At 46.9% G+C, this 26,612-nt stretch overlaps 2 protein-coding genes across 2 annotated transcripts in view; one reads left to right on the top strand and one right to left on the bottom strand.

The window, feature by feature from the left end:
* FN1 (fibronectin 1) overlaps window positions 1–19,225 on the top strand; it is a 55,544-nt gene extending 36,319 nt beyond the window's left edge. The window contains exons 26-47 of the mRNA XM_009996984.1: window positions 611–793; window positions 1,711–1,800; window positions 2,312–2,581; window positions 2,965–3,081; window positions 3,479–3,643; window positions 4,334–4,489; window positions 5,211–5,324; window positions 7,157–7,426; window positions 9,271–9,458; window positions 10,540–10,627; window positions 10,745–10,921; window positions 11,121–11,210; window positions 11,401–11,580; window positions 12,036–12,125; window positions 12,953–13,422; window positions 13,958–14,096; window positions 15,495–15,659; window positions 16,746–16,871; window positions 17,449–17,555; window positions 17,797–17,907; window positions 18,375–18,494; window positions 18,835–19,225. Of these exons, the coding sequence (XP_009995286.1) occupies window positions 611–793; window positions 1,711–1,800; window positions 2,312–2,581; window positions 2,965–3,081; window positions 3,479–3,643; window positions 4,334–4,489; window positions 5,211–5,324; window positions 7,157–7,426; window positions 9,271–9,458; window positions 10,540–10,627; window positions 10,745–10,921; window positions 11,121–11,210; window positions 11,401–11,580; window positions 12,036–12,125; window positions 12,953–13,422; window positions 13,958–14,096; window positions 15,495–15,659; window positions 16,746–16,871; window positions 17,449–17,555; window positions 17,797–17,907; window positions 18,375–18,449 (3,371 nt within the window). The 3' untranslated portion in view covers window positions 18,450–18,494; window positions 18,835–19,225. The remainder of the gene's footprint in view (window positions 1–610; window positions 794–1,710; window positions 1,801–2,311; window positions 2,582–2,964; window positions 3,082–3,478; window positions 3,644–4,333; window positions 4,490–5,210; window positions 5,325–7,156; window positions 7,427–9,270; window positions 9,459–10,539; window positions 10,628–10,744; window positions 10,922–11,120; window positions 11,211–11,400; window positions 11,581–12,035; window positions 12,126–12,952; window positions 13,423–13,957; window positions 14,097–15,494; window positions 15,660–16,745; window positions 16,872–17,448; window positions 17,556–17,796; window positions 17,908–18,374; window positions 18,495–18,834) is intronic.
* Window positions 19,226–23,931: 4,706 nt separating this feature from the next.
* ATIC (5-aminoimidazole-4-carboxamide ribonucleotide formyltransferase/IMP cyclohydrolase) overlaps window positions 23,932–26,612 on the bottom strand; it is a 28,134-nt gene continuing 25,453 nt past the window's right edge. The window contains exons 15-17 of the mRNA XM_009996973.1: window positions 26,197–26,379; window positions 24,639–24,794; window positions 23,932–24,164 (exon numbers count right to left, since the gene is read on the bottom strand). Of these exons, the coding sequence (XP_009995275.1) occupies window positions 24,045–24,164; window positions 24,639–24,794; window positions 26,197–26,379 (459 nt within the window). The 3' untranslated portion in view covers window positions 23,932–24,044. The remainder of the gene's footprint in view (window positions 24,165–24,638; window positions 24,795–26,196; window positions 26,380–26,612) is intronic.

Raw genomic sequence — 26,612 nt, 5'->3', positions numbered from 1 at the left:
TCTTTCCACAATGCCCCAAAGGATGCCAGTGAAGCACCACTCCCTGAGCACATGCCTCTGACAGCCATGCCACACCGTCAAGGGTCTCCATAGTGCATGAGCAGAAGGCAAACTGGAAACTGGTTCTTGCATGAAATCCTGTCGTGTTTGAAAATCCCAAGGCTGTCAACCCTTCGACACGAGTAGAAGTAGGAAATTAGTGATATACCCTCTCCTCCCCCATGTGTGTGCATGTATGAATTCTAGAGGAGATTACTTTTCCCTCTGTAAGCTGCTGCATGGCAACTTTAAACCTCTCTTGGCTCCACAGCTGTAATATGAAATCCAGCTGCAAGAAGCACATTAGTGAATCTTGCTACCTTGTTTTCAAATTAGCCCCACAGGGTATTTTTCCAAGTATTGGGAATGGCCAAGAGGTTAAAGGAGCCTGACAGTCTTACAGACCTATGTTTCTCTTAACTATAGTAGAACCAAATGTAGTTTAGAAGTCTGTTTGCATGGGTCTGACACAGTATGCATGAGATACTTCCTCTGGTGATTCCCTGAGCATCTCTCTTGGTCTTCTTTTGTGAGCTGGGGGACTGAGGTGTGTGTGTTCTTTGCTGTGTAGCTGTGCCTCCTCCCACCGACCTCCGCTTCACCAACGTGGGGCCTGATACCATGAGAGTGACTTGGACCCCACCCACCTCCATTGTGCTGAGCAGTTTCCTGGTGCGCTACTCGCCCGTGAAGAAGGAGGAAGACGTTGCAGAGCTGACAATTTCACCCTCAGACAGCATGGTGGTCTTAACAAGTAAGTGGGTCACCTACCTAAGTCAAAACGAGTCCAAGAGGCCCCTTGCGTATGACAGAAAACAAAAGAATTCCTCACTGCAATCAGCCAAATTCTCAGCTGATCTAAGCTCTTCAGTTGGAGTTGGTTAAAAAGCCAAAACATGGGAATGTTTTTCCTGTCAATCCAAGGACAGTGATGAATCAGTTTACGGGGCAATGCAGCCTGGGTAGGTGTTTGCAGCCTGGTTAGGTATTAAGAGTAAATACATATTACTCACTTGGTTTCCCAAAAATGTCAAGGACTTGCAGTGCAGAGATTCAGAGAGAGGAGCAGACTGTGCAGAAGGTCATTGCTCCCTTGGTTTTGTGTGCTCAGGACCAGAAAATAAATACTATTTGGAACCTTACAGGACATGGCAACAAAACGTGGGCATTTTCAAAATGATGACATTAGTCTTTGCTGGTGCAAAAGCTGAGTTATGTTTGAAGGTTTTTTCTCCATCCTAGAATCAGGTTGGTTGAGTGAGAGACGATACCCACCTTCAGAAAAAGATGAGATCTGGAGCTCATCTGAGTTCAAATAGCTTTGTTGGGAATTCTTGGCCCTATTCCACTTGATATTAGCTAAAACTTTGGCCTGGTGCATAACTTAAGCTATCGGGTGTCTAGAAGGGACCTTATAGAAAAGTAATTACTTCTAGTCAGTCTCCACAAACTCATGAAGCAATGACACAGGGTACCATGTACCTGTCCTTCAGTCTAAAACACTGCAAACAACTATAATGCCACAAAAAGGTCAGATCTACACGTTTTACTGTCCTGAAGGCTCAGCTCCACCATCAAGCAAAAACCTTAAACCTTAAAAGCATGTAGGTTGAGTGACTTCTACCTATTCGTAAAGAAATATGTCTAAATTCCTGTACTTAAACTCCACAGATCTGCTTCCTGGTACTGAATATCTGGTGAGAGTCTACAGTGTTTCTGAGCAACACGAGAGTGCACCTTTGTCTGGCATCCAGAAAACAGGTACTTAGATTCACTCTGAGACACATGTGCAATTAATGCAGTCCATGAGGGATTCATTAGCAAGACCTTGTTGCTCTTTTCTTGTCTCTTGCCACCTTGTTGAGGGTGGCATCCTCAGCTAGACATCAAAGAGCAATGCAGATGCACATCTTGGGAAGCACTAGGAACTGTTGTTTCATTATGTCTGAGAGCTAGAGCTCCTGTTACTTTTAAATGGAGCATTGTAGACCCTTTTGTGAGTGTTCCCACAGAGTCTGCCTGAGAACAAGCCCAGGCAGAACCTGTCTGTCTGTCACTGAGCCTTCCTTGTTTCCTGTGCCATACACTCCTTTCCTGCAGTTTATGTCCCAGTGCTTGTTTATCTCACTTTGATCCTCTACACATACTTGTTTAGTTCCACAGCATTTGCCTTAGGACCTGGCAGCAATGTTGTTCTGAGCTTAACAACACACTGCAGTGGTGATGGTGACCAGGAGTTGAGCTCAGTCTCTTGTCTCTCTGAAATTCCCAGGTCTGGATTCCCCCACTGGCCTTGACTTTTCGGATATCACTGCAAACTCTTTCACTGTCCACTGGATTGCCCCTCGTGCCACCATCACGGGCTACAAAATCCGGCATCACCCAGAGCACGTTGCTGGCAGGCCCAAGGAGGATCGTGTGCCCCCCTCAAGGAACTCCATCACCCTGACCAACCTGCTTCCAGGGACTGAGTACGTGGTCAGCATCATTGCCATCAATGGCAGGGAGGAGAGCCTGCCCTTGGTTGGCCAACAAACAACAGGTGAGACTGGAGAGAACACGGGCTACAAGTCACTGTGAGGATTTCGGGTGCCCTCTAGCAAAGTAGTTGCTATTAAACCAGATCTTCTTATCCCTTGGAGAAACTCCACTCATGAAGAAGTGCCTGTGATGCTGAGCTAGGCCCTGATCTAGAAAAAAGTGGGAGCACCCATACTACTTTCAGGCATGTCAGATGTCTTTAGGGTCAGGAGAACTTTCCTTAAGTCTAGTCCAATGCCAGATGGTTTTTAACCAGATACATCCCCAGTGTGTGCACTGGGCTGAAACTAAGGCAGATGAGTAGCAGAGGAGCATGGAGTGGTAGGTGAAATACGTAGCTGATTTACATGAACTATAAGCTTCCTCTCAATTCTGTTTTCCTAGTGTCTGATGTTCCAAGGGACCTGGAAGTCACTCCCACCAGTCCAACCAGCCTTGTGATTTCCTGGGATGCTCCTGCAGTGACAGTCAGATACTACAGGATCACTTATGGTGAAACAGGTGAGGACAGGCTGCTCTGGCCACTAGAAAGCCACAGCAAATAGCAAAGGCAAGTTTGACTGTAGCAGGTGGAAACCTCTTATGTCTCTGAGATTCTTGCAGCGTATTTAGGGAAGATTGTGAAATGTAAGTGACTTTTTTATTATTTTTGAAAGGAGAGCAAATGATTATTTCTTTTCTACCAAAAAGAGCATCTGGAGCACTCCAGTCATTTTGGGGGTGGTTCTGTGTACCTATTTCATTCTTTTCCTTGGGTGGATCTGGAAAAGACTTTGACTCAGCAACCACTGCAATTATCAGGGTCCTGTCTGTAGCTCGATGCATATGAGATTGTCCTGGTTTCTATGTATAATTCTGAGATCACTTATATTTGTTTTTTTCACCCTGCCCTCCTTAGGTGGAAGCAGCCCTGTGCAGGAGTTTACAGTGCCTGGTACTGTGTCTACTGCTACCATCACTGGCCTCAAACCTGGTGTAGACTACACCATAACTGTGTATGCTGTAACTGGCCGTGGAGACAGCCCTGCCAGTAGCAAGCCAGTCACTGTCACCTACAAAACAGGTGAGATCTCTTTACACAAAACAAAAGGAACTTACCAAAAAAAACCCTGTGGCTTGGTGTTGACTTCTTCCCATAAATTTGTATCACTGATCCCCAGCTTCTCTGAGAAGTCATGTGCTATGTTGTAAGCCCATTGTTTTCAGTGGAGCTGCCCAGCATGACAATGACATGACACAGAAGGGGATCCTGGATTTGGACTTTTGGAGGAGGGAGACCCTGTGGAGCCCAGATAGGGATCCAGTCAGTATTTGACTGCTTATTGCAGGGTGGAAATCCTGTTGGGCTCTCCTGTCACGGGGTCACTGTTGACTTAACTTTGGTGCCTCTGGTGTACTGTCATGTTATGTGATCCTGATGAGACCTGACTTCCTAACTCCAGGACTGTCATCTCACTCCTGATCTGGGTGTAGTCTAATCAGACTCCAACTGCAGCTGCAGAAAAGGCATTTAGGAGCCTTTAAAACAACAAAAATAAGTAACATTGATAAAAGATCAGTCACCCACATGTTATGGTTGAGCCTTTTTTGCTCTGGGCTGGCTTGAGGGACCAGTAAATAGCAACGTGTGTTTTCTGTGCTAAGAAGCACAGCCTGGAAAAGGGAAAGCAGAATAAAATTCAGCTAGGAGGCAACAGTTGAGGGAGGGTTTTCTATACTGATGTACTCAGACATGACTCTTTTTCTTGCCCAGAAATAGACACACCATCCCAGATGCAAGTTACTGATGTCCAGGACAACAGTATCAGCATCAGGTGGCTGCCTTCAACATCCCCAGTCACAGGGTATCGTGTCACAGCTGTCCCCAAGAAGGGTCATGGGCCCACAAAAACTAAAAACGTCCCTGCAGGTGAGTGTACATAACATTCTTCACCAGATCTGTAAAGAATGCAAGATGTGACCACTAGAATCAGTGCTGTCAGGCACAAGGCATATGCACAAAGCCAGATTTTCTCCTGATTGCACCTTTTTTGTTTTTCCATTTTGCTGACCCCAGTTGGGTGTCATCCAGCAGGAGCTAAGGCAGATTTTTGCCTCAAAAGCTTCACGTTTCTTTGACACCACTGGGCTGCAAAGATTTGTTCTGAGCAACCTCAGGGTCTCTGAAAGGCACCTGGGTTTTGAAGAAACTACACTAGATTTTCTAGCATCCAGTAAAGCTTCCCCTGGAATCTTTCTGAAGGTCACATAGTGTGACCCTTGGCTTGCCAAGTCACCTCTCAGGTTGCTCTCAGGAATGTGGTGTGTTGTGTGGGATCTCTGGAGTTTAGCATTCAGCTTGTTAGGCAGCTGGGTTAATGGTCAGTATGATTCCCAGAACATGATGAAAGGTGGTCTTCTCTTGCTTTATTTATTTGCCCTTTTAGCTGTGGGGCCTTTGAGCAGGTACAGATTGCAGGGGCCTTGTCATGCACTGCCAGAGAAGCACAGTGCAAGCAAAAAGCAAACTTGATGTGTCAGCCACATCTCATTTTGATAACAATTATTAGTGCTGTGGCTGATACAAGCCCTTCACTCAAGGTTACTCAAGAGGCCAGTTTTCTACAACTAATGTTGTTCTTTCCTGCCAGATCAAACACAAGTTACTATTGAAGGTCTGCAGCCCACCGTGGAGTATATGGTCAGTGTCTATGCTCAGAATCAGAATGGAGAGAGCCTCCCCCTGGTTGAGACAGCTGTCACCAGTATGTATTTCACTTCATGGTAACAAAACACATTATCTCTTGATGTCTGAATCTGCCATGCCCTGTGACTTTCCCAGTGAAAGTGAGTGGCAGGTGCCTTAGTCTCCAGGAGAAAGGGAAGGTGTTCTGCCCTCTAAGAAGGACCCTGCACCTAAATTGCAGACACTGGCAAAAATGCAGTCAGTATGTATTTCACTTCATGGTAACAAAACACATTATCTCTTGATGTCTGAATCTGCCATGCCCTGTGACTTTCCCAGTGAAAGTGAGTGGCAGGTGCCTTAGTCTCCAGGAGAAAGGGAAGGTGTTCTGCCCTCTAAGAAGGACCCTGCCCTTCTCCCTCAAGCACTGGCAAAAATGCAGTCCTTCTCCCTCAAGCACTGGCAAAAATGCAGCCCCTCATCCCCTCAAAATGCTGCGCTTCTGATTTTCTTTCACTAAAGCCATCATGGGGTCTTGTTTGCCATCAGCCAATCAGTGGAAAAAATGTGCCAAGATCTCCTTTCTGGAGCTAGGTGGCAAAGGTGATTGCTGCTGAGGGACTGGGCTGGGCTTGGGAGCTCTTGCCCTGCACACAGGAGTAAAGGAAACCACAAGAGTTGTACCAAGAGGTGGAGATGAAGCTTTGCAGAAGAGAGGGCAGCTCAGCCCTCATGGCTGTATCTGCCTGTACACAACAGCAGCACAGCTCTGGACTCAAAGAGGAGGCAAGAGGGAACATGAAACTCAGAGGGATATCTCTGGTGTAAAGTGCCTTTTCAGGGACACCTCTGGAGTTAGGGAATTATTCCCTTGTTCAGGCTTGTATTCCAAAGCACAGCTTTGCCTCCAATACTTAAAAGTCATCCTAGGTACAACAGGAGCTTCTCTGAAGCTTTGCACAGATGGGAAAATAATCCCCATCCATTTCAAACCAACAAATTGCTGGACAAAAATCACCTTTGCCAACTAGAAAATGTAGAAAATTAATCTTAACATGGCCAAAGAAAAGTTGAAATCTTACAGCAAAGCATAATTTTGGGTCCACAGTAGCTCTGTGGTAGCCACACTCCTGTGCAGCAAGGCTCATTGACCTTGCTTATCTGGCACTGAGCTCTCACCCTGCTAGGAAAATCCAATTAATTGGTCTAATTAGGAAGTGTGTGCATCACCCAGTTGCACCTGTGGACATTCCCAGTGCACTAAACACAAAGCTGGAAAGTTTGTTTCTAACCGATTTTAAAAGATAATATACCGAGTAATTTGCTTTCTTGATCAGTGTGTTAATTGGATATTAATTTATGAAAGAAAATGGTGGGACTGATTCTCCTCAGAGGCCCTTTGCACAGCAGCTTGCAGCAGTGAAAAGCAAAATGCAGCATGAATTTAAACACAGCCAGGTGAGCTGTCTGGCTGCCTCTAGCACTAGGAACCAGTTCCTGGCTCTGATGGTACAAACAGGTTGTAAAATTCTTGTTTTTTCTCTTGACCTCTCCAAGGTAGCTTAAAGCTCCTTTAACACCTGAAGGGTCTTAGTGCCACAGGGACTTGGATCTGGTGAGGACTTGGTGTCCTGGCTGCTTTGAAGGTGGTGATGCAAGCCCTTTTGGTTCCACCAAGGCCAAGATTGCCTTCCTGCTGCTCTGTCTGGCACCCGCAGACACTCACTAGCCTTACCCTGCAGGGGTGTAAGCATGTGTGCAAGGTGCAGCACAGAGGAGAATCAAGTACCCTCTCTCCTGCACAAAACCAGGAACTGCTTTGCATGGGATAGAAATGCTTTTTATTTTCCTCACCCACGACCTGCTTTTTTTTTTTATCACATAACCTCTTCCCGTTAATTTGCCTAACAGACATTGACCGCCCTAAAGGACTAACATTCACTGAGGTGGATGTTGATTCCATCAAAATTGCTTGGGAAAGCCCCCAGGGGCAAGTCACCAGGTACAGGGTGACCTACTCAAGCCCTGAGGATGGAATCCATGAGCTATTGCCGGCCCCAGGTGGTGAAGAAGACACTGCTGAGCTGCATGGCCTCAGGCCAGGTTCTGAGTACACTATCAATATCGTTGCCATTTACGATGACATGGAGAGCCTGCCCCTCACTGGGACCCAGTCCACAGGTACACCCTTAACTTCACCACCCAGCAGGCCATGGCAGCAGTGGCTTCTGCCCTGCTGGGTCTCAAGCGTGTTTCCACGTGCAACCTGGTGCTCCGTGCTGGGGAAGCCCCAGGGGCAGCCAAGGGGATGTGTTTGCTCCTGTGGGATATATGGCTTAGTTGGTGCTGGAGAGCTGGCTACCAGTGGAATCAGCCTAGCTACACAGTAGGGAAGGCAGGGAATGCAGATAAGATCAGCAGGATGTAAGGAGCAGATTCTAGAGGAGGGAGGTGTGTGACCTGGTGAAGCTTTCTCTCCGTCCTGAAGTGGATCAGTGATGTGCATTCCCTAGTCACAGAGCCTGAGTCATGGTGAAGCACAATGCTCTTGTCTTTGGAGTATGGGGCACCTGCAGGCAGAGGCAGTTAGCAACAGCAGAGAGATTAGTGTAGCTTTCACCCCTCAGGGTCCTCTCTGTTGGAGCAAAAGATGGGTATGAAGGGCTAAGGAGGTTGTTTTAACCCTCAGGTCTCTCAGAACCTCTAGATTCTTCACTGGCACTGCCCTAAGGACTCCAGCCCAGAGGAATGCCCACACTCTGTGCTCACATAACCTCCACAAAAAGAGGACCTGCTCCATTCAGGAGGGTCCTTTATGTGCCAGCTCTGTGCAGAATAAACTTCAAATTCCTTCCTAAAAAAGGAAAAGGGAGCTAAATGCTTGAGATGAAGTTACTTCCAGCAATACAGAATTGATGGCAAAGCTTCCAGCGTTCCTGGACATGTGTTATTATAAGGGTAGTTTGTAATAAAGGTCTCCTGTTCACTTGTGGATGAAAAGTTGGCACTATAATCCCAGAGGTGTAATGAAGACAGTGGTTCCTAGTGTACAGATGGCTGTACTAAGCTGAAGCAAAGTGCTGCAGTGACTGAAACAGCTGGCTGACTACCTGCCAGAAATGCAAATATAGCCATTATTAAAACCCACTCTCTGTGGTTTACCCTCTGTGGCCTGTTCAAAAGCATATTTGAAGTCATTCAAGACTTCCCATTGACTCTCAGGGGCTTTAGATTGAGCTCTGAGCAAATCACCAAGAGAGAATTATCTTGTATTTCCACTGTAAAATTAGAAAACTTCACAGCAACAAGCTAATAGTGGGCACTATGACAAGGCATATTTTTCCCCTGTTTACAGCCCAAGGATTACCAACAGTGAGGCAGGAAAATGTTTCAATGGATGCTCCATCTCTTATACAAACATTTTGTTTTTAAAGATATCAGATGTGTTAGCTCATAAACAGACTCTTGTGATTGAGCCTTATGGCCACCAAAGCTCTGCTTTCCCATTGCCTTGCTCTCTGTGTAAGTGGCTGTAAAATGCTTCCCCTCTGCATTTGCAGTATATTTATACCCTCTTTGCAATTCCTGAGCCTGCTTCCTCCTTACTTTTGTAAATCATTTTACAATGTATTTTAGAAATGAACAGGGATAGGCAAGTGAAGCAGGACTAAATCATTAGCCGTGTGATGAAAAAGCAGAGACAGGCAGAAGAATTCAAAATGGACTGTGGCTTACTGCTACAAATTTAACCACATCCCAAAGCCTTCACCTTGCATCACAGCAAGTGCTGTTACTCACCTAACTTCAGGATTGAAGCCACCAAGTTCTTCTTATTTATTCCTGGAGGTTTGAGAATCTCCTTCTGAATACCTTGTCCCCTTCCATGGTGCTTTATGCCTGTGTTTGCAGAAGCTCCACCACTTTCCTGCCCATGCTTAAAACCAGTTTCATGTTCAGGAGAGAATACTGTTTTATCCAAGACTGTCTTCTTTAAACTAACTGTAGCCCACTCCAATTTTTTTCAGCCATTCCACCTCCAACAAATCTGAAGTTTACTCAGATAACTCCCACCAGTCTTACCATCAACTGGAATGCTCCCAATGTTCGCCTCACTGGCTACAGGGTCAGAGTGAACCCCAAAGAAAAGACTGGTCCCATGAAAGAGATCAACCTTTCTCCAGACAGTACATCTGCTGTGGTGTCAGGATTAATGGTAACTCTTTTATTTGTGTTGTGGGAAGATGATATTAGGAGCAATTGAAGCAAATTCCTGAGTCAGCAACCTCAGCTGGAGTGTAGACCATTACAGCTCCTAAGGGCCTGACTCTGTTGGAAGTCTGAGTAGCCATCAGCTATAACTACTTGTTACCACAGCTTTTAAAATGCAAGGAATTGGCCTGCTGAATCTGCATACTTTCCCCTTCCTCATTTAGCAGAGGGAGACTGGATACCTTAATCAAATGCAAATTGTCAGTTTCCCAATCAACAGTAACCCCATTCAAATGCTTTTTTATTCATCTTTCACAAAAGATGGGAGATAAAGTGAGATAATGCAGAGGTTTTCAAGCTGTGATATGGGAGCTCTGGCAGTCTGGTTACCTGTTTTTAAGACATCTGCAAAATGCAAGTAAAAATGTACAAGTCTTTTGTGAGTAAGCTCACATTTGCTATATAGCCATCTTCTCCACTGGAAACATTTCAGGAGTTCCTGAACTGGAAAAGGCTAAAAATTACTGCTTTTATGGCTCCTGCTATCTTAACAAGTTACTGATTTGTTTTAAAGAAGTTTTATGAATGATTTTCAAAAATGAGCCTTAAAAAACATTCTAATCTCAGTGGACTCCTGGTCTGATGTAGTCAGGGACTGAAGGCCATGCTGTAACTTCCCATCACTCTTTTCCTCACAGGAAGAGCACCTTATCATAGCAAATGGCATCCATTAACCCCAGGAAAAACAGGCTGTAAATTAGGTTGTTCTGAAGACTCAGCTTTGAAGCACAGATTTCAGAATGAGGGATGACAGCTCAGCTTCATCCTGGATTTCCTCTGCTCCATGGTGTGCACATGTGCACTACTAGTATTACCAACAGCACTGTTATCAGAGCCCATGTCTACTCTTTTATTACAGCTGGAAATCATTAGAATGATCATGTCAATCCTTCACTGATTGATTTCAAGGTTTCATACTGCAGTAACTGGTGACCAAGAAATGTGGTTCCACCAAATGTGGGCAGGAGTGTTTCCCAACTGTGCCAGGTCCTTCTGGTAACATGGCATAACTTTGTCCATTCTAGGTAGCAACCAAGTATGAAGTGAGTGTCTATGCCCTGAAGGACTCGCTGACCAGCCGACCAGCCCAGGGGGTGGTCACCACTCTTGAAAGTAAGTAGTGGTCCTCCACAAGTGACCAGTTAGTACAGCAAAGGCTTTCACAAGCACCTAACTGGTAAGATTCACAACCCCCACAGTACTGACAGAAGGCTTTCTCCTCTGGTGCAGATGTTAGTCCCCCTCGCAGGGCCCGTGTGACAGATGCCACTGAGACAACCATCACAATTACCTGGAGAACCAAGACTGAGACCATCACTGGCTTCCAAGTTGATGCTGTCCCAGCAAGTGGCCAGAACCCCATTCAAAGGACCATCAGCCCTGACGTTAGGACTTACATTATCACTGGTAAGTGAGGGGCTTCTGCAGGTTCAGGAGCTTCCAGGGTCATATCAGAAGCTACACTGGGTTCTTGTGATGGGAAATAATACAGGAACAAAAGCTAAGAAAAAAAACCTGTCATAAAGCCCAGTCTCCAAGAAGTTGTTGTGCCCTTTCAGATGGCTTCCTCAGATCAGCTAACATTTGTGTCTCAACTTTATTCTAGGCCTGCAGCCTGGCACTGACTACAAGATCTACCTGTACACTCTGAACGAGAACGCGCGCAGCTCCCCAGTGGTGATCGATGCCTCCACAGGTAACGTGCCCTTGGCTGACTTCTCTGCACAATAGCCACATGTGGTCAGGCAGAAGTTGTATCTGATCACATGTAATATTTATTGTGACTTAGGTTTTATTCCTGAGTTTGAGAAGAGAGTCGGAAGATGCAGTTGAGGAGAAGGCCTTGCTTGCTTTTATTTGACTTGTCTCCTTGTGTTCTCACCCAGCGATCGATGCTCCTTCCAACCTGCGCTTCCTCACAACCACGAGCAACTCCCTCCTGGTGACCTGGCAGCCTCCACGAGCCAAGATCACAGGCTACATCATCAAGTATGAGAAACCTGGCTCACCAGCCAAGGAGGTTCTGCCTCGCCCTCGGCCCGGCACCACCGAGGCTACTATTACTGGTACCTCTCTCTGTTTTGTTTGGGAGCTCTTAGCCTGAAACACTTAAATTGGAAGAGGGGGGGGAAGATCTAGGTGCAAGACATGTTGATGGTCAGCTAAGACAAAGACAAAGAGGGAAAGCAGCATCCACAGATGCTTGTTTCCACTGCCCCACCACAGCTGTCATCCATTCAAGGTGAAAAGTCCATGGCACTCCATCAGTCACACATTCTGAAGACTCATTGTGTTCTGTGTCTGCAGTGCCCATGATCCCAGCTAATGTGGTCAGATTGATTTCAAACTGGCTCCGAGGAGCAGGAGGCTGGGCTCTTTGTACTGTCCTCAAAACCTCAGGTCCAAATTGCACATACCCATGCTACAGCCATACCCACCTCTTCTTCTGCCTTAGATCCCATGCAAAGTCATAAAAGAAAAGCAATACTTCCGTTTAAGATTGTCCTTCCTCCTTCTCTAGGTTTGGAACCAGGAACTGAATACATCATCTACATCATTGCTGTGAAGAACAATCAAAAGAGTGAACCACTGATTGGCAGAAAAAGGACAGGTAAAACAAAGCTCTGGATTGTTGAATGCCAACAAGAGATTGTCTTTCACTTGGGGAACGCAGTCTCAGGATGAAATAATAGTGTTATTTAAAATATCCTGTTCACACCATTCAGCCACATGTTTCTTATGCAGATGGGCTTTCCAAGGAGGTTTTCCTTTCTAGGATGCAGGGAGTAAGATGCTGAAGTTACATGAAGCACATTTAGGTGCATTTGGACACTAAGAACGACATGCTTGGTGCTTCACTCTCGCCTGGGTACCTAATTGATGATTAAATTAGGGTTGACAGGTGCATTTCCATCTAGCAGAGGATGGCATCCAAGGCAGAATCCACCCGTTTATTGCCCATTGCATTTCTCTTACTTTATATCCTCCACAGTGCAAGATGGAGATTCCTGTAGCAAACCAGGTGTAGATCTGAATGCGTTCCAGAACCTCCTTTCTTACTGCACACTAGTGATTTTTCCTAACCTGATAACCTGTGATTATCTCTTGAAATAATTGATCCTCATTTTGAGCAGAGCAGCGGTGGCTTCCTTGGGTTGCAGTGTTCAAAACTGTTGCTCAGCTGTATGAAAATTTCATACCAACACACTCCTTATGCCTGTGTGTGAAAGATAAAACATAGATTTATATAATATATGAATATATATAGAGAGTATAGATTCACAATCACAACAAGGTCATAAAAAGTGTGTTGCAGCTTGGGATGGTTGCTAATCTCTGTTGCTGGGAGCGGTGTACGGTGTCCACTCTAGCTGGTTTAATTGATCTTTGTTAATTGGCCACGCTTTGCTTTATGGCTTCTAACCTTTCTTTGGCTAGATGAGCTTCCCACCTTGATTACCAGACCACACCCCAACCAGCCTGACATCCTCGACGTGCCTTCCATTGACGAGAGGACCCCTTACCTCACCAACAACAGGTATGACAATGGAAACGGTATCCAACTTCCAGGCACCTCTGGGCATCCACAGACAGTAGGACCCTACCAGGGTCAGCAAGTCTTCTTTGAGGAGCACGGCTACAGGAGACCTGTACCCACCACAGCAACACCCCTCAGGCCAGGGTCGAGAAGGCAACCACCCAACGTAGATGAAGCCATTGAAATTCCTGGGTACCAAGTGCCCATCATCGTGGAGCCTTCGTACCCCGACTCCCAGGGGCCCAGGCGCAATGACACCATGGGTCAAGAAGTCCTGTCTCACACAACCATCTCTTGGAGGCCGTTGCTGGAGAGCTCTGAGTACATCATCTCCTGCCAGCCAGTCAGCCAGGATGAAGACACTCTGCAGGTAACTGACCTGTCCCAGCACAGCAGCAGCGTTAGCCTCATCTGTGGCAGCAGACGTGCCCTGGGACTCCAGGCCCTTTGCTGTCTTACGGGGGTGGCAGTCAGAGTTGGCTTGAAGGGTCTTGTTTAACATGTAGCTGAGAGCAGGATAAATGCCTCCCTCCTGGAGGGTTCATACTGCTGAAGCAGAAAGCTCTTGAAATGCTGTCAGGATCAACATTTAACTGGGGAAGGGAGCAGTCAGGGAGACAATTGGGAGTTTTTTGTTGCTTCTCCAAGCTAAAGACTCACCCAATTTTCTTTGTCTCCCTTGGTTTCTGTTTCCCTGAAAAGGCAGCAATAACATAAAACCTCATGAACCACAGTCCAGAGTAGCCAAGTTAAACTTGGTATTGTTTGAAGTTCTCAGAATATCCAAAGGGCTGTTTCCATCATGGCACAGAGCACAGAAGTCAACCTAAACACCCTGTCTTGGGGATATCTAGGGGGTAATCACTCTTCCCTTTCTGGTGACTTGGCATTGCCTCTTGTTGCAGTTCAGGGTTCCTGGCACTTCCTCCAGTGCTACACTCACTGGCCTTACAAGAGGGGCCACCTACAACATCATAGTGGAAGCCCTGAAAGATCACCGGAGACAGAAGGTGCTGGAGGAGGTGGTCACAGTTGGCAATACTGGTGAGTAAACCTCTATGGAGTCTGGGTGAACCTCTGCTGTTCCTGCTTATTTACCTACCTGGTGCTCAGGCTTGAGAATAGTTTGGAAAGGAAACATCTCCAGACAGGAAGAGCTTATAGCAGGGCACTGGGACAAGTGATATGGAGTATACTGGTTTGGGATAACGCTCACACTGACAGAGTGACTAGAGCTAATCTGATCTCGTCTCATCATGAAAAATGCTTTGAGGCTCCATACAGTCTTCTAGGGACAGTGCCCAAGAAAAGAGCAAAGATCTGGTATTTGCTGCTTTCAAAAAAAAGTTGGGGATCAGGCTGGTGTTGCAGATTCCTGCCCAGAAGCAAAAATCTGCTGACACAGCAAGACATCATGCTTACAGGAAGGAATCAGTGGCCAGCTTAGCTGCTTTGTCACTCATTTGCAACTTCTTCTGTGTTGGTTGTGCAGCAGCACCACTAGACCATCCTGAAGGTCTGGCAGCAGGGCAAGCTGCCTGCAGAAATGCTGATTTGGCACCAACAGGCAGCACTTGAAAGCCATGTGACCAACCACAAGTACTTGTGGTCAGAGACAGCACTTGCCACAACTGGAAAGCCCAGAGCCCACACACACCCTGGGGGACCTGGGCTTTGCTTTTATCAGCACAGGGGGCTGGTCAGCAACTCTTTCTCTCCCTCCATTTCCTCCTGTGTGTGTGTTTTGAGGTTGAAACGAAGAGGGTGGGATGGGATGGGAAGAGCTGAAGCATTAAGGAATTACATTGTCTACTGTGCAGCCCCCAACTGCTCCCACCTCCATGGATAAAAAAGGCTGTTTCTCCCCTTCTAGCTGCCTTATGTCAGTCACAGAGTGACTGAACAGAGAGCATTAACCCTTCACCCTCACCACCCCACACTGAGCTGATGGTTATTAAAATACTGCCTTCCAATCAAGGCACACACCTAAGGGGGAAACCTGTATAGATGGGTGGCCATCTGGTCTCCTTCTTCCACCCTGATGCCATGAGCTAGAGTCTGAAGTGCCCCCAAAAAGTGTGTGTGCAGCTACCAGCCTCCTGCTGTTGCCCGGCCTTGCCCAGCATGTTTCCCTTCAGAAAAGGCTCAGTCAGGTTGTTGCTCTCCAGCAGCAAATGCAGAAACTCAAGGCTTGCTTGGAGCTTGGCAAATCAAAATGAAAACAGCCTTCATGTCAGGTTTGGTTGTTGGTTTCTTATCAGTCAGCTGCTCTGACAGATGCAAATGGAAAATAAAGCTGACAGAGCCATCAAGTATATACCCCTGGGGTAGCTCCATTAGTGCCAGGGGGGAAAAAAAAGCATATACTCAGGGAAAATAGTTCTGTCTTTCAGTAGTTCCTGTTGCTGTGTGTGATGCTTATTTCTTTTCTTCTCATTCCAGTGTCTGAAGGACTAAACCAGCCAGCTGATGATACCTGCTATGATACTTACACTGGCTCCTTCTATTCCATTGGCGAGGAATGGGAGCGCTTATCTGAAACTGGCTTCAAACTCTGGTGCCAGTGTTTGGGCTTTGGCAGTGGCCATTTCAGATGTGACTCTTCTAGTGAGTAGCTTGCTTTTCACCATCCCTGTCTCTGAGGGAGCTCTCTGAGCACTTGTGGCATGTTGGACACAACCAACCTGGTCTACACATGACACGGGCTCTTCACGCGGCCTCCCGAGTTCTTAAACCAAACCAGTGTTTTGCATCACAGGAGGTGATGGAAAACTGTGGTTACTTCTGAGCTGTGCAGCTTATCTAGTAGTGCCCTTCACTGCATCAGCAACAGTTAATATCACATGGATACAGAATGACTTTTTCACCAAAGTTCAATGTTGATTTTTCCCTACCCTTGCCAGGCATAAAAATGACAGACAGGCAAGAGCCTCAGGTGAGAGCAGCCATTTCAGAAGGCAGCTCTGAGTATTAAATGATGGTTGAATTTTTATCTCCTAGCTATGTACATTTTTGCATAGGGCCAGACAGAACCTGTGTGCATTTCAGGGGGTATTACAGCAAGTACTGATTCTGATTTGCATAGCAGACAGCCCCTTTGTAAAGCATCTTGGAGAACCAAGTGTTCTAATTTTGTCAGCTGCTTTTTAAGCCTAATATAAGCAACTCTTTGCTTTGGCATTTCTGCAATTTACATATAGACTCAGAGCAGTGACTGCAGGGAAGACACTTGTTTTACAGGACTAATATTTATATTTCCTCATTTGATACACATGGTTTAACCATTGTGTCTGGCAACCTCTGTGATACAGTTTTATTGGCTATTTGTTCAAAAAAGACCATTTAAAATATTTTTCTCTCTCTTCCTGCCCCATGTCTATTAAATTCCCTTTCATTTCTCTTACTCTCCTATGAGCCAACCCTCCCCTTTGTCTTTGTGACACGCTACTCTTGTCCTAAGAGGCTTTAGCCATTTCCCAGAGCTGTAAGTTCTCAGCAAGTTAAAAGCTGCAGGAGCTGAACCCGTTTCCAAGCAGGAACCCATTTCATCCTCAGGACTTGGATGAGCTGAAAAGATTCTTTCTCCTGACCCTCTTGTTGGTTCCTAACACATCACCAAGCTGTTGTCCTCCCTCTGTGTCACTGCAGCATAGGGGATAACTCCTGCTTCTCTTGTTATTCTGCCTTCTCCAGAGTGGTGCCATGATAATGGTGTGAACTACAAGATTGGGGAGAAGTGGGACCGGCAGGGGGAGAATGGGCAGATGATGAGCTGCACCTGCCTTGGAAATGGAAAAGGAGAATTCAAATGTGAACCTCGTAAGTCTTCTTCTGATGTTCAGTTTAATTGATCTCTGATTCAGGAAATGTCAGCATCTCAGGGCTTTTCCCCTTTAAGGTCCTGCTGTGAGGGCAAGCTGAGTAACAGTATGTCTGATGCAGATTTTGGAGGGAGAGTTGGTGGCAGATTGAATCTGTTGGCACAAGAGCTGAAGGCAGAAAACTCACATTCCCCAGCTTGAAAAGAATAAAGCCCTCTTGTGTTAGCCAAGGCTGAAGCACACTCAGCATCTGTCTGCTGTTGGCCCTGGAGCCACCCAAGAGGGAAACATCACTGCACTAAGTGGTGCAGATTACCCTAATCAGTAATACAGGACTTTTCTGCAGGGCCTGTCCCCTGAAGATCCCCTAGACTTCACACTATGAATTGAACTGCATCCTTCTTGTCAGGCAAATGCCTGTTCTAGTTAAAGTGTCTGGTGAGCTATAAGAGTGACTGATGTTCCCCTGGACAGTCAGTGAGCCTCTGGGCAGGCAGGGCCTGAGGCTCCTGTTGTGATCAATGCTTAAAGCCAAGCACAGGCCCTGCAGCTGAGCTCTGCCTGTTCCTCCACAGATGAGACCACGTGCTACGATGATGGGAAGATGTACCAAGTTGGAGAGCAGTGGCAGAAGGAGTACTTTGGGGCCATCTGCTCCTGCACTTGTTATGGAGGACAGCAGGTAAGCAGGAGGGACTTGCCATGCTGGACACAGGGAACGAGGAGGGCATGTGCTGGAGTGCAGGTTGTCAGGTCGGATGGTGGGAGAGAAGACAAATGGTTAGTAGGAGAGCTTGAGTATTTGTGTGGGGGCAACCTCCCTGGTGTTGGTGGAGCTGTAGGCAGATGTGTCCATGCTGGTAGCTCCTTGGCCATGCACACTGGTGTGGTCTGAGCAACACACACATGTTCTGCTTCCCTAGGGCTGGCGCTGTGACAACTGCCGCAGGCCCAGCGTGGAGGTGGCCCCCGAAGGCTCTGCTGGCCACACCTACACTCAGTTTACACAGAGATACCACCAGGCCACAAACACTGTGAGTACAACTTTCCTTCTCTGCCCTCCCTCAGTGCAAATCTGGTCTGTGGGATGGATCAACGGGGTCTCTGTAGGGCTGAAGGGTTAGGGGCAGGGTGTAGCTTTCTGCTCGGCCAGGAGTGCATGACAGCCCCATCTCCAGCAAAACCATCACTCTTGCACAGCACAGACTGTAGACTTGAGCTCACACTGTAGGCTTGAGCTCAGACTGTACACCTGAGCTCACACTGTGTTCAGTGCCACCCTCACCTCTCTGGCACTTCTCCTTCCCCAGCGCCGGGATGTCCCGCATGCTCCGGCAGGCCCCAATGCATGCAGTTCTTCCCCAGTCCTCACTCTCTGCTGTAACCCAGCTGTGTGCTCTGTGTGCTGAGAACAGCTGCCCAGCAGCTCCACGGGCTGGCAAACAATTCTCAGCCCAAAGCCCAGCACAGAAGTGTCCATCCTTACCTTCCCTCCTGACAGAACGTCAACTGCCCAATTGAGTGTTTCATGCCCCTAGATGTACAGGCAGACACACAACATCCACGGGGAAAGTAACATCCAGCAAGACTTCTTGCAGCAATGGCAACAGGCAACCAAAGTATACATACCTATCTGCCACCATTACCATCCAAACTGGAGTGATGCTAGCAAAACTGCATCTTTTGAGAATGGCCCTCTGCTCTGGAGCCATTTTCCCAGCTTAAGCTCAACTCACAGCTTCTCCAAGCGCCACTCTTGGAGTGTTTCAGACTTTTCTCATCATTGATAGCAATTCTCTTGGTTTTGCTCCAATACCAGTCAGTATTCTCAAATTTAAAGACAAAAAAGGGGGTGGTGGGTGTGGAGGGGGAAGATGCTAAATCACAGATTGGTGCGGGATCGAAATATCGAGGGGGAGGGCGGGTGTAGAGATTGAAGGTTCCCATGCTATGCAAAGAACATGAGTACAACATCACTGAGTTTTAGTGACAGGAAAGTCCACCAAACACTTCTGCTTTCACATAAGCGTGCAGCCAGCAGCAAGATAGGAACAGCAAATCCAATCACTGTGATATTTAAAATATGCACAGTCCTAATTCTCTCTCAATGATCCTAGTATTTTTCTAGCTGTATCTTTATATCTCATACTGTTATTTATCAGTTTTGTTCCCCTGACCTTCAAGTGTTTTTATATGGGAATAAAAAGTATTGGAGACACTTAGTATGCAGTTGACAAAGAGGAATTTGGTGTAATTATGATCAGTGATTATTTTTATACTGTAAGTGCCAAAGCTTTACTACTGTGGAAAAGAAAAAAAAACAACTCTTTTAATAAAAAGATTTACAAACCAGACATGTAGTTTAAGTGATTCTCTTTGCTGCCATGGAATCTAGGATGAAGATTATTATTCTGAGCTGGAGTAACATTGCCTTGAAACAAGATGGAACAAACCTCTCAATGAAGCATGAAGGAAACCTCAAGAGAATATTTGTAGAGCAGGTGGTTAATTAAAGACTTCCAGCTGCACCCCCTGCCCCAGTAGAGCACAGATACACTCTAAAGTATGTATGAACATTGCAGGAGGCAGAGGCTTGCTTGGGGGGAAGAGGTAGAAGAGAAAAAGGAGGGAGGGAAAGGAAAATATTCCTTGCTTTGGACATGTACTGAGGTAAAGAAATGGTCCTTAATCCAGCCAGACACTTGAACACCTAGAATCAAGTATGCTGTCAGTGTTTGAGTGGCCAGAATTAGTGAGGCCACCCCTGCCTTTGAGGTCATCCAGCCAGACACTTGAACACCTAGAATCAAATATGCTGTCAGTGTTTGGCCAGAAGTAGTGAGGCCACCCCTGCCTTTGAGGTTTGATGTGGTCAAAGCTTAAGTGACTTCCCCACAGGTCCAAATGGATGCTGGACCTCTGAGACCTTGCTCCATGCCCCTGCCCCACAGGTCCAAATGGATGCTGGACCTCTCCTTGCTCCGTGCCCCTGGGGCAAACCTCTCTGCTGTGGAGGGTGACTTGCCTGTGACCACCTGAAGGGTTTTAGAGGGGCTATCACACCCTTCTTTCAACTCTCAGCTATTCCATGTCCATTTGCAATGTGGTACATTCAAACAAAACCTAGAACTGAATTTCTTCAGGTGCTGATGAGCACTCCCTCAGACACTGCTGCAACAAGTCACAGAAATCCTTCCCCTGCCTCTGCAGAAAGTCTTACAAAAGAGAAGGGGCAGACAGTACCTGAGTGTATGTCCACAGGCTGCAGGCAAAGGCTGCTTTCAAATCTGCTGTGCTTCTGCCTTGTGGGGTGGGGAGGGAGATGAAATTACTCTCAAAACCTTTTTCCAATCAAAGCCAGTCTTGATTACAATGAGCAAAGTTAGCAATAAGTTGCTTTAGCTGTGCTGCCAAAGCTGCAAAAACAATTGTACAGCATTTGCAAATGCAGAAGAGAGAAAGTTCTGTGATGGTTCCTCAGGCTGCACTCCCTGCATGGCTACAGAAGCACTGTTGTTACTCAAGCCCATGGATTTCTCTGGGTTGAATAAAGCGTGGCATGAAAACAGAATTTGGCTCTTTGACATGAGAAACACACATGGCAGATGTTTTCACAGATTGCTATTTATAGAGCAACCAAAACACTTGCAAACAGTGAAATGATGGCAGCAGAAATCAGTTCTATCCCACCAATGTTCAAGAGCCAAATGAATTGTCTGAAATACTCGAGAACTAAAAATGGCACAGACAGAGACACAGAAGAACATTCTCCTGATGAACTGGATTTCTATTAATTTGCCCTTCCTGACTGAGGGTTTTATATTGGTTTCCACCAATTGCAAAGATCTACTTAGTCACTTTGCAACTAACTCACTTCACAGACACACAGGCACTGCCCCAGCCGGAGTCACAGTCCATCTCATCTCACTCTAATGCCACATGGATGTAACAGCAACAACACCTTCCCCCCCCTGCAGTAAACATGGAATAAAATGAAATAGTGCCTTTGCCTAACCCCTCTGTGGAGGTTTGTCCTGGAGGGTTTACATTGCTGATTGTTTCTGTTTAACTATTATAGTGCTGGGGATTTTGTCATTCAACTAAAGCTTTTGTTTCCAGTTACGTTTGAAAAAACACTCTCAGAGCACAGCACAGAGGCAGTGGGAACTTGGGAGATCTACTACGTATCTTTCTTTTTAAAAAAAAATCAGCAACAAAAAGGAACTCAGGTTTTTGAAGGTTCCCCTGCCTCACCCAGGCCGTGGTGCAGGAAGAGGCAACAAGACATCAGCTGGACCTTGAAGCACAGGCTCAGTTCATATCCGTGGTTCACTTGAGCACAAAGATGTTGCCCAACCCAAGTTACCTTCACTGCAGGGGCAGCTGCCCAGGTGGAGAAAAAGGGAGCATCTGCCCCTCATAGCAGGGAGCTTTCAGGCTCCCAAACAAGGTGCTCACAGCTTCACCAAGCCCCTTGGCTGTTCTTTTCCAGAAGCAGAAGCACATCTCCACACAGTTTGTCTTCTTTGCTAAGGCACAACTCTGGTTAGAGCACAGGAACAACCAGAGTCAGGACCCTGCACTCCAGGGAGGAGCCCCATGGAGACTGAAGAAAACAAAAATTGAAAAGTGTTAAAATCCTCTGCTACCGACTGCAAAGACTGAGAATGGTCCCTCCTTGCTCTCCAGTTACTTCCACATTTCTGGGAGCTTTTGCTGTGCTGGCACAGAACCTGCCAGGGGCTGGGCACCATACAGTGATGGGGCAAACCAGAGCCTGTCAGCTCTTCAAAACATCAGCTGAAGGGAGCAGACCTATCCCTGTGAGGAGAGACATGCCCTTTCCTATTGGAAACAGACACTAAGCAGAGCTATACAGTTTGCTTTTAATCATTGCAAGTATCAAAGGGAGAAGCCACTCCTAGCAGGAGATCAGCATAACCCACAGGGAACCAGCAGAGCAAGGTCTTACAAAGGGCTGCTCATCTGGCCTCCTGCACTGGGGGAAGGCTCCTAATGCTCCAACAGCTCCTCAGCCCAACTGTCAGCAGGAGCTTGAAGACCTGACCTGGCAGAGCAGCAGTTGGAGCCCTTGCTACCAGACCTGCACAGAACACCCACAGCTCCATGCCCAGAACAAGTGCCAGCCTTGACACACTGCCCATTTCCTTCCAGGGGAAGGCTTCAGGCTAGCTGAAGTTGTACCAGAGCACAGGTGACACCTGGAATTAGACCAGAGATTTTAATCAGCCAGTAGTCAGACAAGTGAGGCAGACTACTCAAGGACATTTGCCTGGGACACTGGACACTTGTGTGCTTTTCCCCAGTTCTGCATGATTCCTGTATGTCCTCCAACCTGACCACAGGCACAGCAGGAGGCACAAACATCCCTCTACAGAGGCCATGAGACGTTGTGTACACAGAGAATTACAAGCAACAAAGCACAAGATACCACCTTTGTTAGGCATTTACTAGCAACTCATGCAGAAATTTTACCTGGAAGATTAGTACCTATTAACTTCCATCAATAGATCAAACAGTGCCCAAGGACAGCAAACAAAGGGTAAATAATAAACAGGAATATGGAGGAACAGGAGCTGCCAGATGCTTATTACCAGTTTATGTTTTAGCCAATGCTTCAGAAGATGCAGGCAAAGAATGGACAGATTCCTGAGAGACCTTCACGGCATGGGATGTAGAATCAGAGAATTGCTTTGGTTGGAAAAAAACCTTAAAAGATCATAAAATCCAACCACTGGTCCAATCTTTAACCCAACTGTACTGAGTCCAGAGCCTAACCATGTCCCTAAGCAGCACATCTACACAGCTTTTGAACACCCCCAGGGATAGTGATACAACCAGGGGCCTAAGACACCAGGAGAAGGGGAACACATCTACACAGATGGAATTACAGTGTTAAAGGAAAACCAATGCATGGATTATACCTTGAACAACTTGCATCCCCCTCCAAAGTCACTTAGCTCAGTTCAAACCAGTCTGCATCACATGGACAGACAGGTAAAATAAACCATTCCCTCGGTCATAGCAAGTCAGCAGCAGAGCCAGAAGCACAACTTGAACTTCCTCTCTTCCAGGTCCATCTCCTACCGACCTGCAGGCCCCAGCATGAGCAAAGGGAACACATGAAGACTGTCTGCTCTGTACCAGCTGAGCACAGAGCTGTCTGAAATGTTTATTACAAAACTGTGGCCTGTCCCTTGTCAAAACTGAACAGATTTTATAAAACTGAACCAAAAAAAAACCCCACCTCCCTTTGAAATGGCCACAGTGATTGCCAGTAAAAACGTGTCTGGGCTGTTACTTCATTCATCTCCTCCCTGTGCTCCAGATTTTCACTTTGTTTTTCTAATCAGAGTTCAAATCTGCTTCATGCATCTTGCACACAATGGAGAAGGGAAGTGGCTTTGGGCAAGAAGCTTCCCAGCTGCCTGCCTGTGAACTCTGAATTGAACTCCCCCTAGGAGAACAAGCATGTCAAACGTGCAGGAATGAGGCTTTTTACCTTGGAGAAAGGAATCTGACACTGCCTCTCAACCCACAGCACACATCTAGGACAGGATTTGGAGCACAGAACCCAAGACTGCCTTGCACAAAGGACCCACTCTCCACCCTCCTCACTGGGGAAAAGGATAAAAGCATTAGAAGCACCTGAAGAAAATTACCTGGCTGAACCAAAGAAAATAAAAACAACTCACCAAAAAAACAAAAACCAACCAAAAAACCCAGGCAGCTCAGTTCAATTTACAACACAGATTTTTATCAGTTCACTAAGAAGCTGAGCATAAGCCAGGCTTTCATACTGTTCCACAGGCCTTCTAATCAATTAATAAAGTCTAGATAGACCATGAAGTTTACCTCAGGAAAATCTTTTCCCTGAGGACACAGTATTTGCAGGACACAAGACCACAGACTCCACATAGCTAAGAACCGTGTGTTTATTTGGAAAAGAGACTTATTTTCTACGTTGGAGACCAAGCTCTTCACCTTCATTCTCTGTTAGCAATGGGGAAAAAAAAAAAAGATCTCATCTACAGCTTTTAGGAAGATTTGCTAAGCACAGACTGCAGGTGCCTCCCAATTAAGGTAGAGATTCTCCAGTCACTGCTGCTGGTGAGACTGTGACCAAAGAGGGGACCACAACAGCCCAATCTCAGTGATGAAACAGCCGAAGATTGGTGTGAATGAGTGTGATCCCCAACTCGTTGCAAGCTTCAATCACAACGTCGTCGGCAGCAGAGCCAGAGGGGGCAGCAATGAACTGTACTCCACTCTGAACAAAGACAGAGATAAGTGGAAGGATTAGAGGATGGAAAACAACCCCCCCAACCACCCCTGAAAAGCAGCTGACAGCTTCAGTCCTTCATCCACATCCCAGAATACTAAGCTTTGTTGTTGGACATAAAAAGGCTTCCTTTGCCCAAAGCCAGTTCCTCATGTGAGCAGTCAGGTCTATCCCCAGCTCAGAAATAAAACTGTTCCTCTGGAAGCAATAGGCCTTGCCTTGATATCCTTAAACAGCTTAATTAACTTTCATCCTCTATTCATCCCAAATCAACAAACTAAGCAATGGCTGGATAACTATTATCCATGTGAGACCAGTAACGAGGAGAAACAGCCTTCCCAGACGTGCTACTCCAGCCAGCAGTGCAGAACAGAGCATTCCCTCAGTGCTCCACACAAAATCCCCTCAAAAATTCCAGGCTTTTGGAGTCACCCTGACTTTCTGGCCCTGCCACGACCTTACCCTTTTAGCTCTGTCGACGTTATCCCTGAAAGGGAAGAAGGCATCAGAGCTGAGGGAGACAGCAGACATCTTGGCAATCCACTGCTTCTTCTCTGCCTCCGTTAGCTGCGCAGGCACCTCTTCAAACATCGCCTTCCATTTCACCAGGTCCTCACCCTGCACCAACAAAAAGAACCAGCTCAGCCCCCAGGCAATGGCTCCCAGTTACCCCCTGCCAGGAGCACACAAGGACACCCAGCTCAGCTGTGCTTTCTGCTCCCACAGCTCTGCTGCTGGATCTTCAGACCAGGGATTTTAACATCTGGAGTGCTGCTGGGAACACATCACCACCATTGGCCATTTTCTCAGCCTTTTAACTCCTCTCCTTCCCTTCCTCACCCCAGAGCTTGAGGGATATTCCTTCTCTGCCCCACTTTAATTCCAAGATGCTCCACTCAGCCTGCCTGCAGCATGCTGCTCTGTGTGAATACCAGCACATGTAAACAGAACCTGCTGGATGACTTCACCACCACAAACAGCAGCTTGGTTTATGATTCACCTTCTGAAACACCAACTTGCTCCAGTTCTTATCCCCTTAGACAAGCAACCACTCATAGAAATGATTCATGAGGCCCCCAGTCCAGCTCTTGGCTTTCCATACTTATAAAGGACAAACTGTTTGCTTGTCTCACTGTTGCAAGAAGGTCAGAGGGATTCTGAGAAGCCAAAAAGCCACATAAGCAAGCAGCACAGTGAGAGCTGAAACATAACTGTAGTTTTAACCCTTCTTCCTGCTGGGGGTAACTGTCAGAAGCCCACCCAAGCACAGGGCATGTCCCAGCACCTGGGGCAGTGGGTACAGCATCAGAGGGGGACACTTTAAATGGCCATCCTGGGCCCTGGCCATCTGATCCCCCAGCTCTTTCAGATCATCTGTTACTGACACTCAGGCACAAAGCTCAAGCCAGACTTTAAGTACCACTCAAAGACCAAATCCTGCAAGTGGACCCATCACCTCTGGCTCTGACAGCTTGACAGCCAGCCTGGAGGGTTCCTGCAGAAACTGCCTAAGGGTATTTCAAGCCATAGTCAAAACACCCAAATCCTGGTATCTGCAGCTCCTTGCTCACTAGTTACAGACTTCAGAGGCACTGAGGCAACTTGGTCACTCAGGGGGAGTTAAAGGTGGCTCTAGCAGGGATCACTACCTTTATAAAGGCTGACCAGTTCCAAAAATGGTAACCAATCAAGCCAGCTCTTGGCTGAGGAGTTTGTCCTGGGCAAGGACCTGCCTGAGTCTCCTCAGCATGAAGCCAGCACAGAAACAGCTCAGTAGAGGCAGAAGGTGGCAACAGTTTTTAGGTAAGGGCATAATTTTTTGCCAGAGTCTGACCAACTCTGAAGTGAAAGGACTTGACTTTTCTGGGACTGGAAGAAAAACTGAGGTGGAGGAGAAAAGACCCAGGTATCAGGAAGCCTTGCCAGGTCCTAGCACGCACTTCTGATGTTTCAAACAGTAGTTTCAGCTTGCTTTCTCAGCAGCTGGACTCTCCAGGGAAACACCTCAGCCAGCCCTTACCTCACCAATGGTCCCAGTGACATACTGATCGATGGCATTGGAGATCTCTGCTCTCTTCACACCTGCCTTGAACTTCATGGAGAGCACCCGCGGGTGGTGCCGCAGCCACCAGTTGTTGGCCTTGTCCCCAGCCAGACGTGTGCAGTGGATCCGGGACTGCTGCCCAGCCCCAATACCTATGACCTGAAGCACAAGAGATGCAAAGAACAGTCATGCCTTGCTGCACAGAGATCACCATCAGAGCTGCATTCCAGCCAAGCAATTAGGAAAAGACCTCCCACAAATGAGCTGGTCCTCACTGAGCCAAATAAAGTGTAGGTAATTAGGGAGGAAAACCCTGGAAGTACCTACATCCCCAATCCTGTGAAGTGCTTACAGGGCAGCTCTGACCTCCACAGCCCCACTGAGCTGCCTGT

The sequence above is a fragment of the Chaetura pelagica genome, unplaced genomic scaffold, assembly GCF_000747805.2.
Source record: "Chaetura pelagica isolate M959 unplaced genomic scaffold, ChaPel_1.0 scaffold300, whole genome shotgun sequence".
Lineage (NCBI taxonomy): Eukaryota > Metazoa > Chordata > Aves > Apodiformes > Apodidae > Chaetura > Chaetura pelagica.
Note: the sequence above shows the minus strand (reverse complement) of the source record. Positions and strands in the feature narration are given on the sequence as shown.